The following is a 14,061-nucleotide window of genomic DNA, read 5'->3' as shown; positions in this document are numbered from 1 at the left end:
AGCTGACCTCAGGACTTTCAGCATTCAATGGCACGAAATGCAGACTATAGGGACTAAGGGAAAAGGGAGTCATCTTATTTTTGTTTGCTAAGAAAAGGGAAAGATGTTGATTTTTCTGGTTTTATAGGTGAATGCCTCCAATATTAGTAGTAATATTGCTATAGTACAGTCACATGGCAAGCAACTGTGGATTTACTGATCCCACTTTGCTAACGTTATAAAGCCGATAGAGCAATCTGGATTAACTTTCCTAACTTGATAGATAGCATTAGATAAAATATTTCTTGAAGTTAAAGCAATCAATTATCTCCTATTGCACTTTGCATACACACTACTTGCTAAGAAAAAAGCCCACCTGGAATTTTAGTTTTTTCCTTAGGACGTGAGAAGTGCTTTGGTATTTTGAATTGATATTTATTTCATCTTAATTCTTGAAATTTATTTAGTATGGTTTCCTAAACAACACCACAGAGCATTTCAGATGACACAATCTTGAAGTTAAGAAAGGGATTTAAATTAGAATTGCCGTTACCCTCAACCACTTTAGAAACACCTTGAAAGGTATCATTTATGAGAAAAGGTTATATTAAAAAGTATTCAGATGTATGTTTTGTCAAGTCTGATGTCCCAAGGTTCTCACGTTTTCTACAGAATATTGTTTAAAATGGAGCAATATTCTGCAGTTCTTCTCCGTTAAGCTTCCTCTGTCCACGTCATTGGTATTCTGGCCCAGAAACTGGGAAGCACAGAATGACCTTAAGTGGAGCTGTAGGCCATAAGCAGATTTTTGCAGTGCCTGTACCAATTATATTATTGCCCTTTATAGAAAACCTCTATTGTTGTATGTGCAGAACAATGTTACCCACTCAAACTTTGAAAATTTCTCAAATACCAACTGCACAGCTGAAAGATGTTTATTAAGGAGTAATAAATATTTCACATAAGTGATTTGAGTTCAGTATTTTCACAAAACTGAGGAAAGCATCACTTTATGAATTAAAAGATAACTGAAAAAAGTATGCATTTAACTTAAGTCATTAGAGTTGCAAGTCAGTTAACCGATCAAATCTTTCCTACTCTTCCGTATGCAGCAATAATAGACTTGTGAGAAATTGCAGTGAATTTAAAATAGTTCTGTATTCATTTCTCCCACGTTTGGCGTTTGCTAGTCTAATCTATTAATTAAACAGTGAGCGAAAGGGGAACTGAGCACTTACTGAGCAAGTGGTAGTTTGAATCCCTTTCATATTTAAAAGTCAAGCGGCCATAACTGACGTGGTTCAAGTTTTTCAGCCATTCAAAATAGGATACTGTTACACCACCAGCATTCAGGTAAAGATCCTGCACAGAAATAGTAAATGTCTCGAACTGTGACCATGTGACAAAAACAGCTCTATTGTATTAAGCGAAAGCAAGCAGACATAGTATGTACAAAGTCCTAGTTTAAACTGCAGTACGGAAGACAATCCAGTTATTACTCTTACATGACAACACTTATTCTCTTCTGCGGTCCAGGGATTACTTCTACTGATTTAAAAGAGGACTTGACTTTAGAACACGTGAAGTTCAGGTGTGCTTGACTGACTACTTTCTTTTATTTTAGCACAAGTTTTTAATCAACAAAATTAGGGCATTCTTTATTCATTCACTTCACTCTCAGTGAGTAAAGGCTGAAGATCAGCCACTCTTTCTAGCAATATCACTTGATCAGGACACCCTTTCTCTGGGAAAAGATCATCATTTTACCTGGATAGGTCTTATTCTTTCAAGTTATCACTATAGGCAACATTTACTCTATACAATCTACAATACACAGTTCTGTCAGAGCATCACCCAGAGACATAATGTTTACAAACAAATCGGCCAGTGTATTTACTTTGCCTTCTTCCTTTGCTTAGTGGACTATTTAGTTGCACAAATGTCAGCTAATACTCCAAAATGCAAAACTACAGATTCAAGAACTAATTGTGGATTGTTCTCTCTTCCGAATACGTAGCCTTCATGTAATAGTTATCTTTGGTCATTTACAGTTGCGGTGAGATCTTTAAGTAATTATTACCAATCTTAAGCAATATTGACACCCATTTCCTAGACATCAGTTGTTAAAAACCACTCTAAGAGAATGAATGGTTATTAATAAAAACCTTCAATAAATAACGTCTTGCTACAATTCACAGAAATATTACCCTTCTAATGAAAATCAAAGGTCATAATAGAACCTTACAGGGATAACCATGATATTCCGCTCCAAGAAGATTTTGTCAGCTTCAGGAGTCGTAGGCCCATTGGCACCTTCAGCAATAATCTGAAAGGAATCACAGCAGAGTAACTCAGAGATATATGTTTGGTTTTGTCCATGCTAATTATTGAATACTAGTATTTCAACAGGCCCTCTCTATTTTTCATTTACATTTGAACTCTCCAACTTACTTTTGCTTTAACCTTGTGAGCGTTGGCCTTAGTCAACTGCTTCTCGCTAGCAGCAGGGATCAGAATGTCACAGTCTGTTTCCAGAATACTGCCCTCCAGTGTCTGTGCTTTAGGGAAGCCCATGATTGTCCCATGTTGCTGTTTGAAGAACACAAACCAGGGTGTTTTTAGTGTGTGTGTACTTGTAGGACTTCCTTCCCTTCTTCTAACTTTCAAAAAAGAAAGAAGGGAGAAGCAACAGTACTAGAAAGACAGCATATAACATAATTCCTATCTTTACTTAGATTAGGCACAAAAAGCAAGCTACAAAGCTTGGACAACAGTCAAAGTTCCCATGATTGATGCATAACTGCTCTCTGGCCAAAGACACTGATAACCATTTGGGCTCTGGAGTATTAAAAAAAAAAAGTCCCTCTCAACTCTTAAAATACATGACAAATGCAATAGTTTTCAAACAACTGAGATGACCCACCAGTCTGCTACACACAGGATAAGCTGCATCACATAAGATTCAGAAGTACCATTGTAACATTCAGTACTACAATGATAGCTTTTGTTTAGTGACAGAATCTTTTCTTTCTTTTGAGAAAGGGGGCGATAAAGACATTCAAATACTCCCTATGTAAACGAAGACACATCAAATAAGCCCCTTAGAAACTCTAAGTAGAAGATCGTATTTTAGTGCCTGTGAACTGGCCCCTCAAGTCTGCTTCACTTAGAAACAGAAATAAAAAGACCATATCCAGTTTTCATTATAAACTACACATTCAAGTTACATTGCCAGACAGGCTTTCATTTTTTCTGAAACATCCAATAGGTAAGAAGCAGAAAAAGTGCACTTTGAAGTCTTAAATGTCCATATGCTTGTGATTCTCAGTCAGGAATCCTTCAGGAACCTCCTTACCCTGGTTCCTTGAGACATCCTTCCTAGTTTAGTCATAAGAAAGGCAAAATAATCATGAACTCCAATTCTGAAACCAAAGTAATTAGCCTGCACACATGCAAGCCCTTGCCATTTTTCTGTGAGTCAAGTCAAAGGGTAAAAAAAGTACCACCTGCATTCATATTGGGGATAAGGAGAAAGCCAGAAGAATCAACATTCCTAAGCCATTTTGTAAGTACTAATAGCAGCATGATTTAAATATCAGAAATTAACACTAGTCTACAGTCATCCTATGTACTTGCAAAGCTGACAAAAATGAAACTCTTTCTGCTCAGCTAAGTTTCATACCAATTTGTAATCTTCTAGTTCCTTTGGGTCAATCCCATCAGGATTCCAGATAGAACCATTAAACTCTCCAACAGCAACACATTTTGCTCCAAAACGATGCAAGTATCTCATAGAATGCAAGCCCACGTTACCGAATCCCTGAAGGTGGAAAGAGAAAGGGAAAAGTAGTTAACCCTTCAGCTAAAATGATGATTACTGCTAAGGCTTATATAGCTTTGAATAGTTTTAAATAGTTCTTCACCTATTGGCATATCTTGGCATTAGATGATGTGCAGAGGAAAGACAGAAGAAATCTACATACATTCTATTCTAGTCTGAATACCATTGTAGAAATTACGCATTGTAGCCAGCAATGTACAGTTGTGTTAAGTTTTTTATACTGGAAATACAGAAGAGAGGTGTTAATGCTACTACGAAAGTGTCAAAACTATGATATTTATCAACATAGGAACATTATGTGTATCTATTTTATAACTGGCACTGTCTTAGAGGGATTCATGGATTTTTGTATGACTATTCAAAAGTTTGACTGACATTTGCAGGCCAAGAAACATTCTCATTTAGTTTGGGTAAGGAAAGCTTACAAGTGTAAAACCATCCCACAATGGAAAGCATTAAACAAGAATATCATTAATTCTTCACATTAAAACATACAAACTAGTAGGAAGCTATGTAATTTCTAACACATTTCTGAAGTGGTCCTGTACAAAACAGATTGCCTAAATTTAGATTTAGATAATCTTGCATTTCTTTAGCAAGTTTCACATCCTTACAGGTGTAGAAAACCTAATTCCAGGCCATTATTCAACATTCTGGAAATAAAGGAACACACATGGCAGACCAAAAGGTCACACGATCCAGGTCAAAAGTTTGTAGTAAGATTTTATGCTGGAAAAAAGATGAATATTAAATTCCTGTATAACATAGCTCCAATTATATTTAGGATTTTTGTTTATATATTAGAAGCAAACTTCGATACAACAGTTTGTCATGCATTAGGTCTCTTTGCAATGCTGTATCCTCGTTTTCCTAGAAAAATCTTCAGCTATTCTTATGGCCATGTTTTCAGTCTAAGTTATGCTTAAGTGCCTGTTGGTTAGCCCTCTGCCAGGCATGAAAATGCCAAAGTGCAGGGAGATGAGTGTGCTGCTGGGTCCGTGCAGGGCAGAGATGTTTGTTTCAGCCCACTGGTTAACTAGAGGACAACTTGGAGGTTACAATTACTCTGCTATTTCTAACAACCAGTGCATTGGTACTGAAAACAACAAAACAAACCAATCCCTCAAATCCTCCATTTAACATACTGTTCAAAGCTGAACAGAACAAGTTATTTCTTCGAAATTTTAAAAATTATAACGCATATCACTGAATACCAAACACCTTCAAAATTCAACTACATAAATCCTGAAGTCTTACAAACACCAAAAACGTACGTTCAACCTTACAAATTTAGGATAAGATATTGGTTTCTACTTTTCCAATTGCTCATTCCATAGTGGAACAAGAACATAACCTCCAATTCCTTCTCTCCCTAAAATTTTTTATTACAAAACAGTGCAACAAATTTTGTGTAGGCAGAAACAGTGTCACAGCTTATTGAAAAGTGTGCAATGCCTTAGTTTAAAGAACTCCTGTAATAGTATTTCACTTTGTTCTTTGCAGCCTACGTTTACAAAGACTGGAGATTTGGCTTTGTGCCTGTAGAGTGCAATTGAAAGTTCAGTTTTTGAAACACAGTCCAAAATAAAGAGAGGGCACCTATGTTGCTTGAAAAGTGCTTCTAAAGTTTGAGAGTAAAGGTTAACTTGGAAGTCGTAAAACCCTAACAGGATTTATTGCTACAGCCCTTTTTAAAAGCAGCTCTAGTGGAAGTTTGTTTACTACTTTTTCCCTACAGTTGAAGGAAAAAAGTTACCTGAACAGCAAATGTTTTATCCCCAAATCCAGGAGTCATTCCTAATATACTCATATATGATGCTTCATTGATGAAATTTTCAATTCCATGGAAGAGACCACGACCAGTTGCAGATATACGTCCATGGATCCCACCCTGGCTGATGGGTTTACCAGTTACACACGCGTGTGCATTAATATCCTGTAAAACAGTGAAGGACTTGTGAGCTATGGAATTAATCAAAGAACAGCTGCAACAAGAAGTTTTGTACACTTCAGAGATAAGGGAAAACAGGAATCGTAAGAGTCAGAACAAGATATAGTTTATATACGTTAAGTTTGAAAGATGATTTCCTTCCTCACTTTGTGTGAACACCTTCTCAGAAGTACCCTAGTAGATATCAGGAAAGTTGCATAATGCAATATTGGATATGCTCTGTAATTTTTTGTTGTATTTAGGTGTATATGTTAACTTCAGTCTGTGGTTAGTTAATTGAGGTGACATCTATGTTGCACTGTTAGCAACGAGCAGACCTTTGACAAATCAAAAAGCTTTGAGGGATACGTTTCTCAAAATTAGCTCCTATTACAGCCATAATCTCCATCATTATTCCTGACATTTAAATCTTCTAAAGGGCTCAGACATATCCTTGGACTGGTTTTCAATCATCTTTAAACAGCGTTTAGTGTTCCTTTATACCAAATTCAGTTATTCTGAAATGACAACACAGGCCTAATACCTTCCTGTTGTCAGAATACAGGGATGTTTGATCTCAGAGGAAAATCTACAGTACGAAGGTCATATGGGAAAAGTTAGATAAGTATTTACTACTTTTATTCAGAAAAGCAATATATACAATCAAGCCTCTATCCTTAATTTAGTGGCAATAAAATTAAATTTTCCATATGCTAGACAGCTAGCCAAGATAAAATAGACTATTTAAAATCAGAGTTAATTTTTCAAATTGAAATTAATAACTTGAAAAAACTTCTTCCAAACTAGACACTGTATGGGCCTCCCTCTTCTGTCACCACTGGTTCCCATGCTCCCACACCCTACGAGCACAGTCACGCAGTGGCTTGGCCTCCAACACAAGTGAAAGAGTAGAGATGAAAGGGAATCCACTGAAATGAGTCTGCCAGCAGCCGGATGGGTTTCTATTCCATCAGCCGCATATTCACTGGGAGGCTCCCTCCTCTCCATCACTTCTGCCAAATGCATTTGCATGCCTGTGGCGTGAGTGCAAGATGCTTGGTGAGAGGAAGGAAAGGAGCAGACAAAAGTAAGTGGAGGCAGAACAGCAGGAGATGACTAGAGCCATAATGGAAATGAAAACTATTTATTGTTTGAATACGATAGTGAGTTAACATATAAAGCCAACGATAACCTCTCTTTAAAAACAATAAAAGCAAGGCTGGGCTTGCCACAAAATTCCTATTTCAGTTTCCCAAAATATAGCTGCATTGCTCTCATTAAGCTGTATGCTCCCTCTGGTGGCACATCACCTGTAAACAAGATCTGTGGTGGTGTTTTGCTAGGAACAACTTGTCCTGGCGTTTTGATGAATTTTTAGGTTTTCATTCTGTTTCAGATTGAAACTACATTTTAGCCTTCATGCATTCACAAAGGAGGAAGTATGTTTTACAAATACTTGAAGAAATACAGCCTCCCACCATACGTAATGTATTTATTGAAGTCCCTTCACATGTCCCAAAGGTCAGTTGGATGTGTCAGGAAGTACAGAAGAGTGGAAAGGATGAATTTAATCAAAAACTTTAGCCATATATAATTCAGTGATCCAGTAATTTAAGATGGATTTTCTGGAACAGTTAACATGGTAGTTAAAGACTTGCATGGTTTGGCAAGAAAACAGAGCATGAGGTGAGGGCAGGTCCGGGTCTTCTTAAACTCACATATACAAACCACAGTCAATGTCAAAGTCCTGAAAACTTTGGTTTTAAGTCAATTAAAAAAATGTTTAACGCATCTTGGGCCAAAAAGAAAGACCATGGCTTTTAATGAGAAGCTTGTAAAATGGCTTATGGCTAGCATTAAAGACTTCTACATTAGTACTAATAGTCTATGAGCTTAGCTGGCAAAGTTCAGACACTGAACTTTTGCTCGTTTCTTAACCTCTTTCCACGCTGCAATAATATTCTCCTTGTCTCTCCGGCTTCCTGGCTCTGTATGTTAGTTTTCGAGCAGACTTCCCCTATGTTTATATCTGTTATTTGACTTCTCCTTTCCGCTTCAAGCTCCCTGAACACATCTGTGTTCAGCCACACTGACTCATCAGGTCTGTAGATTTCTCAGATCCCTCTCACCAAAGATTTATCTTTCCACTCAACTGAAGGTAGTCCCTCGCATAGCTTCCATCTGTTTTCTGAATTATGGTTAGTTTCGCCTTTGTTCAATGGTCATTTTCTGCTCTTAGTTCCCTTCCCTCCTTCTCCCATGGTCACTTCTATATATTTGGTATTCCTTAATCACCTTTATTTTTGTTCTTGGTGTCTCAGTGAGATAATTATCTGAAACATCTTCCTCTACAAACTAGTTTTGATACATTATTCCACTTTTTACAGCCTTGTCAGAGTTCTCACCTTCCTTCTCTATACCTGGTCATTCTCCACAATAGCTTGTAAGTTCCGCTATGGCTACCATTCTCTCTTCCATGTACAAACAAGCAACTCAACAAAATTAAGTAAACTGATTTAATTTTTTTCCTTATTACAATTCTTCAATTAACTTTTCAGAAAAATGTACCTAAATCCTCTGGTTTTTTAATTCTTCAAGAATAAGATACTGCCATGCAGAGAGACTCCAGGAATAAAAGAAGCTGTTGTAGCATAATTCAAATTGTATTTTTTATCCTCAGTAGTTGTCGGTTTGTTTTCTTTTGTCACTGAAGCATGTGTATGTGTAGGACTACACAACAAGCTGAGATGACAAAGTGGAAAGAATAAGAAATTCAGCCATTTAAAAATCTTCTCCTGTATCAGTGTTTAGTTTTCCACCTATTAAAAAAACTGAAGCTTCTCTATAAAACTGTATGCGAACTATTAACAAATACAGCAAATCTTAAAGCAGGTCATGTGCTGTGAGCCTTCTGTGTCAGTCATAATATAACAATGCTGTTGTATCACAGTGAAATACGCATCTTAGTGCAATGAGTTAAATGTTAAACTTAAAATGCTTTGAGGCAGTAGTTTTCTTAAATGTTGGAACTTTAAGTTATGACTGAGGGAGCAAGTTGCCACTCTGCATGTTGAAGTCTTTTTGAAGTCATAATTTTGGGTCTTTTATCAGGTTTAAAGTTTTAAATAAAATATTTACATATGTGAATAACAAAAAGCAAGTAATGTTTTATAGTGATATCCCTATCTAACAGACAGCTCTGTAAAAGTGGTTTAACTCAACTAATCAGCACACCATAGCCTATTCCTCAAGCATTCCTTTTTTTCACCCCATAAGATATCTCAGACTGTATTTCAGATCTAGAATAACCTGTACCACCCCATCCTCCTATTGTTAAAGGCATCAGACAGCACAAGACAAGTACTCTGCCAAGAGACTGTCTCAGGAAGGCCAGGCACATCTTGAACAGACATGCCAGAGAGAAATACATGTTGGGTGGCTCTAATGCCTTATTACTGGGGGCGTACACCCTGCTGTATTTTCTGAGGAACTGTTGGAAGGGACTGCAGAAAGTGAAAAGAAAGTCTTTTCAATTCAAAAGGAGCTGGGATAGGCAAATATGCAATAGCTTAGCATATTAACACACTAATATGAAGCTATGGAAAGACTCCTTAGCAAAGTATGACCTGCTGGAGTAGCAGAAACAACATCTGAAAGAGAAGCTAGAAAGTTTGGGTAGCATAGACAATAGAGCCTTAAGAAATAAGTTGTCCATAATGCATTTTTCTTTCATCCAACCTGTCAAAAGTATACAACAAAGGTGTTTGGTCAACAGTCATGTTTTTGGTACAGTCAAAACAGGTACAAATAACCCCAGCAATATAAGGACAAAGGCCAAATTAAGCGCTATAATTAAAAACTATTTTTTAAAAACTTCAATTTTTTAATTGCCTTCTGAGCAATAAATTCTATCAGTGTGCCTTTGCTTTACATTTTGGAGAATTTGCTGAAGTCTACAGTGATTACTTGTTACTTTTAGGGGATCACAGAGAAATTTAATGCTTTTACAGGTTATACCAATAGTGCGAACTTAATTTACATGGTCTCTTGAATGCACAAAAACATGAGCATTTATTTAATAACACTTGTAAATTCAGCAGTCTGAACAGGAAAGATTTCAGGACTTTAAGACTATACCAACTATTATGAACTAAGTGTTTAACAACTTTAAATTAGTAATAATAGTACTAATGAAAAACAGGGGGAAATGGTAGAAATACAAATCAATTTTAGACTAAGTATGAGACCTTTAAAAACAGTGTATTTTCTTTTTGCTGAACAGTTGCAATCAGTATTGTATCAGACAAACTTAATTTAAGCCTAGTATAAAAACATTAACCTTAAAGCTATTTTTCCTTAACTGTACCCTAAAAACCTCACACCAATTAAGTTGTTACAGTTTGCAAGAATATATTAAATAAAATTATATGATTAAGCGGCATGGTAATAAATTTCTAGATAAAAGGATTTCTGCAAAGACCAAGAAAGCTTTTCTACTTCAAAGCCTCTGCCCAAAACTTACATAGTGTCCTATGGTACTGGCATAGGTGTCGGCAATCCAGGACATCTCCCTCTCCCCTGTGCTCATATCAGGAGCAGGCACATCAACACCAGGTCCTGTTGGCAACAGTGAAAACAGCTTTTAAGGATCAAACATGAATAGTTATCTTCAACCATTATTCCCTTGGGAACTGTGCAGGCCTTGGCAGAGAAGAACTGTTTTCCTGTTTAATCCTCAGTTTATTATGCAGGCAACAGATTCTTCTGGATTCAATTCAGTTTTAGGTGCCATATCATGCATTTGTACAATACTGTCAAAACCTCAAACCTTTCACACAAGCCAATCAGGAAAATGAAGGTCAGTTTGTCAATAAAGTCAGAGTAAGATAATGCATCAAAAGCTTTTTTTTTTTTGAAGATTATTGCTGTAACAACAGGAAGGGCGCTATCTAGGTATCATTTCTATATATGACGACGTTGAGTTTTTTGCATTAGAATTTCCTTTTTGTTCCTGGGTGAGTTTAAAAATTGAAGATAGGCTGTTCCTAGTCATTGCACTGTAGCACATGCATTTGATTTTACCGCTCACTTCAAGAAAGAGACATTACATCTTTCTTGATGAAACAAACCTTTGAAAGAACTTTCACACATCTGTTGTAATAAAAACAAATTTTGTCTGTTTTTTCTAGAGAACTAAAGATAGCATTTACCCAACCTACTTAAGATCAGAGGGACTTGCTCAGTAAGATTTTAAACACAACTACGCCTCTACCAATTTTTTTTCTAAGTATTTTTAAAAGGTTTGTGAAAGCTGCACAGCACCAACTATAGAGCCAAAAAGGAAGACAAATTTAATCAAACCATTTTGATTGTCACTGAACTAACAATCACTACAGCTGGCATAGTGTATAGTATTACCCTAGTCACATGTAACATCAATAAGTGTTTTTACAGAGAAGCTTAATTTAGATGAGAAACACTCTGGCTGGAAGAGCAGATGACAAACACTCTGGCTGGAAAGCAAGAAAATGCAGATAAATGGATATACATTCCTGGGGCAGTTAGACGTCAGGAATACATGACAGACCTTTAACTAATTACATGCCTTATTATTCACTTGAATAAGAACCTCCTCCAGGTAAAGATCCTCCATTTAATTACAAGTCGAGCTAGTAACATACAGCTTTCTCCAGAGGAGACCTCCAGATAGCAACTCCAGACAGCCAGCTATCAGAACAACTCAGGGTTGAGACTCTGAATGAAACACCTACTAACATTACAGAAGCTGAGGTTCTGTTACAACAAGCACCTATGCTTCTTGCCTATGCTTCTCTTGCAGCCTGTGGTTGCCATGGGTGAAGCCATCAACTTTCTCTGGGGTGGTTCTTCTATTTCCTTCCTCTGTTTCCTCAGATATCTGCCAAAAGCCTCAACTGAGACTACAGGAAACAGCAACAGTGAAGAGTTTGATATTAGAGATTAAAATTGCAACAAACTTGGTCACAATATCTACCTCTAAGAGAAATGTGATTCATTTTGGATCCTGTGAGCTCAGCTTTTGTGGCTTTTCATAGCAGAACAGCCACCAGAAAAAAGTTAAGACACAGTTCCCTTTAAAATGCACTAACACGCAATGACTCAATTCTTTGTGGCTCTTTGCTGAAAGTTCTATACCCAAATTATTTACAGCTCTCAAAAATACAGTTATTTAAGGATACTATCTAGTGGACACTGCCAATGCACAATAAATCAGATTCCTAAATTTTAATAGTAAAATTGCACAACATACCAATAAAGCCCTTTTTTGCCAGCTCCATGGTAAATCTTCTTGTGATCTTTTCCAATTCATTGTCCTATAGAGAAAATGCAATAAATATCACAGGAAATCATTAGTGTTTATGAATATCTGCTAGAACTTATGCCCTTTTCTTTTAGAAGAAAGGATGATTCATATATTTATATAATTTATATGCCAATCCCTAACAGACCCTTGGTATTCAGGCAGCACAAGGAAACATTCGGCTTTCTTTCCGTACATTCTGATCCACGACAAGTCGGGAGTGTGGCACAGGAAGAACCACCTGTGCTTGTAGTAGAGACTTCCAGCAAACAAATCTGATATCCTATGTGAGAGATTTATAACCAGCAACAGCAATAGCTGAACTGCCGGTTGTGTAATCAACATAGTTGAACGACTTCACACAAATCTTTACAGGAGTTTCAAGCTCAGAATACCTGTTACGTATTCTAGTATTCCTTTCTGTATGAGTTATTTTAATTAGGGCAAGAAGGCAAGCCTGCAGTAAACCTTTTATAAGCCAAGTTAGTTATTATTCACACTGGAACACTGCATAGAAAGGTTTAATGGAGCATAAAACTATTTGTCAAGTAAACAAAAACATTAACTTTTTTCTAAGAGTAATTTAATTTCAGCCTTTATTAACAGTATCAACTTAAAGTTTCAGGTTCTAAATTATTTGTAGTCTCCTGACTTTAAGAAAAAAAGTAATAAATTAAATAATTGAAGTATTCCACCTCTGAAACACAGACCTTTTAAAAATTCTTTTCCTACCTATTGCATGCACAAGCTAAATTCAGCCTTTACAGAGGCAGAAGTGGCAGAAAGTTTTAAGTGGTCAATAATGCCCTTAGAAGAGTTTTTTTAACTGGCTGGCTTCAGTACTGCAGATAACCGAATTTTTATCTATGATTAAGCTTACTGTGTAGTTCTTGGGATTGATCTTGACACCAGCCTTTGCCCCACCAAATGGCACATCTACAAGAATGCAAAGGAAAATCATTTTACTTTTTCAACAATAAAGGCAGAACACGAGTAATATGTGTGAGTAATTATATCTTTGATTTTAGCAGTGAATTTGGTTTTGCCACATTTAGGGCTTCACAAGCATAAGCTATAACCTGATCTAGGTACTCCTATAAAAATGGGAAACCTTTCAAGGGCAGCTTGAAAATGGTCTTTGAAACTCAAAAGTTCATTATTTAAATTCTCTATGCTTCAAGCTCTTGTACTTGGCACCTGTAGAAGCAATAAGTTTTACAGTTTATGTTTTACTGGTTTAGCTCAAAAATTTGACTTTGGAAGTCCTAAGTGAAGTGTCTCTATATACATTAAGAAAGTATTTTGTTTTCTTACACATAATGTGCAGATTATCTCCAAACTCCCCTACAATTTAGCAGCCATGTATGAATTATACTTCTTTATAACCCATAAAGGAATTTTATCCTTCTCTCTCCACAGCTCCCCTGCCTGAATCCTTTACAGCCTCCCTCCATTCCCCCTAAAATTAGCCCCCTCCTAATCCAAGTTTTTCATACTTTGATTTGAGTTCAAGATGCAGTACTTTTACAGGAGGGGGTAGCTAGCAGAATTTGAACTTTTCAAATGAAAATGCAACTTTATTCGAGTATCTACAGTAACAGCAGAGGGAATATGTATTATTATTTCAGTCACTATATATTTTTCCGATCTTGCTACAGATTTTAGTCAGAGATTAATGTCTAAAACTTAATTTAATCCTTTAGATGTTTTTTCTGTAAATTACAACAGTACTGATTGAAATTAAAGATTGTATCCTTGCTTGAAAAATTATCACTTACCAACCACAGCACATTTGTATGTCATTAGAGATGCTAAGGCTTTCACTTCATCCACACTAACATCCAAACTATAACGAATACCTGCAAAAGACACATGAGAAAAAAAGGAATTCACTGAACAACTTCATACATATTTATAAATTGTGAAGGTTAATTCTACACCAGCCATCTACAACATGCAAGTATGTAATTT

The 14,061-nt window shown here is 36.4% G+C and overlaps 1 protein-coding gene across 1 annotated transcript in view; it reads right to left on the bottom strand.

Annotated features, from left to right (window-relative positions):
• Nucleotides 1–14,061, bottom strand: part of GLUD1 (glutamate dehydrogenase 1) — a 31,018-nt gene that overhangs the window by 4,543 nt on the left and 12,414 nt on the right. The window contains 9 exon segments of the mRNA XM_050898827.1: nt 1,218–1,341; nt 2,225–2,305; nt 2,431–2,568; nt 3,662–3,799; nt 5,577–5,756; nt 10,273–10,367; nt 12,040–12,103; nt 12,971–13,026; nt 13,869–13,949. Coding sequence (XP_050754784.1) covers nt 1,218–1,341; nt 2,225–2,305; nt 2,431–2,568; nt 3,662–3,799; nt 5,577–5,756; nt 10,273–10,367; nt 12,040–12,103; nt 12,971–13,026; nt 13,869–13,949 — 957 coding nt within the window.

The sequence above is a fragment of the Gymnogyps californianus genome, chromosome 6 (genome assembly GCF_018139145.2).
Source record: "Gymnogyps californianus isolate 813 chromosome 6, ASM1813914v2, whole genome shotgun sequence".
Taxonomy (NCBI): domain Eukaryota; kingdom Metazoa; phylum Chordata; class Aves; order Accipitriformes; family Cathartidae; genus Gymnogyps; species Gymnogyps californianus.
Note: the sequence above shows the minus strand (reverse complement) of the source record. Positions and strands in the feature narration are given on the sequence as shown.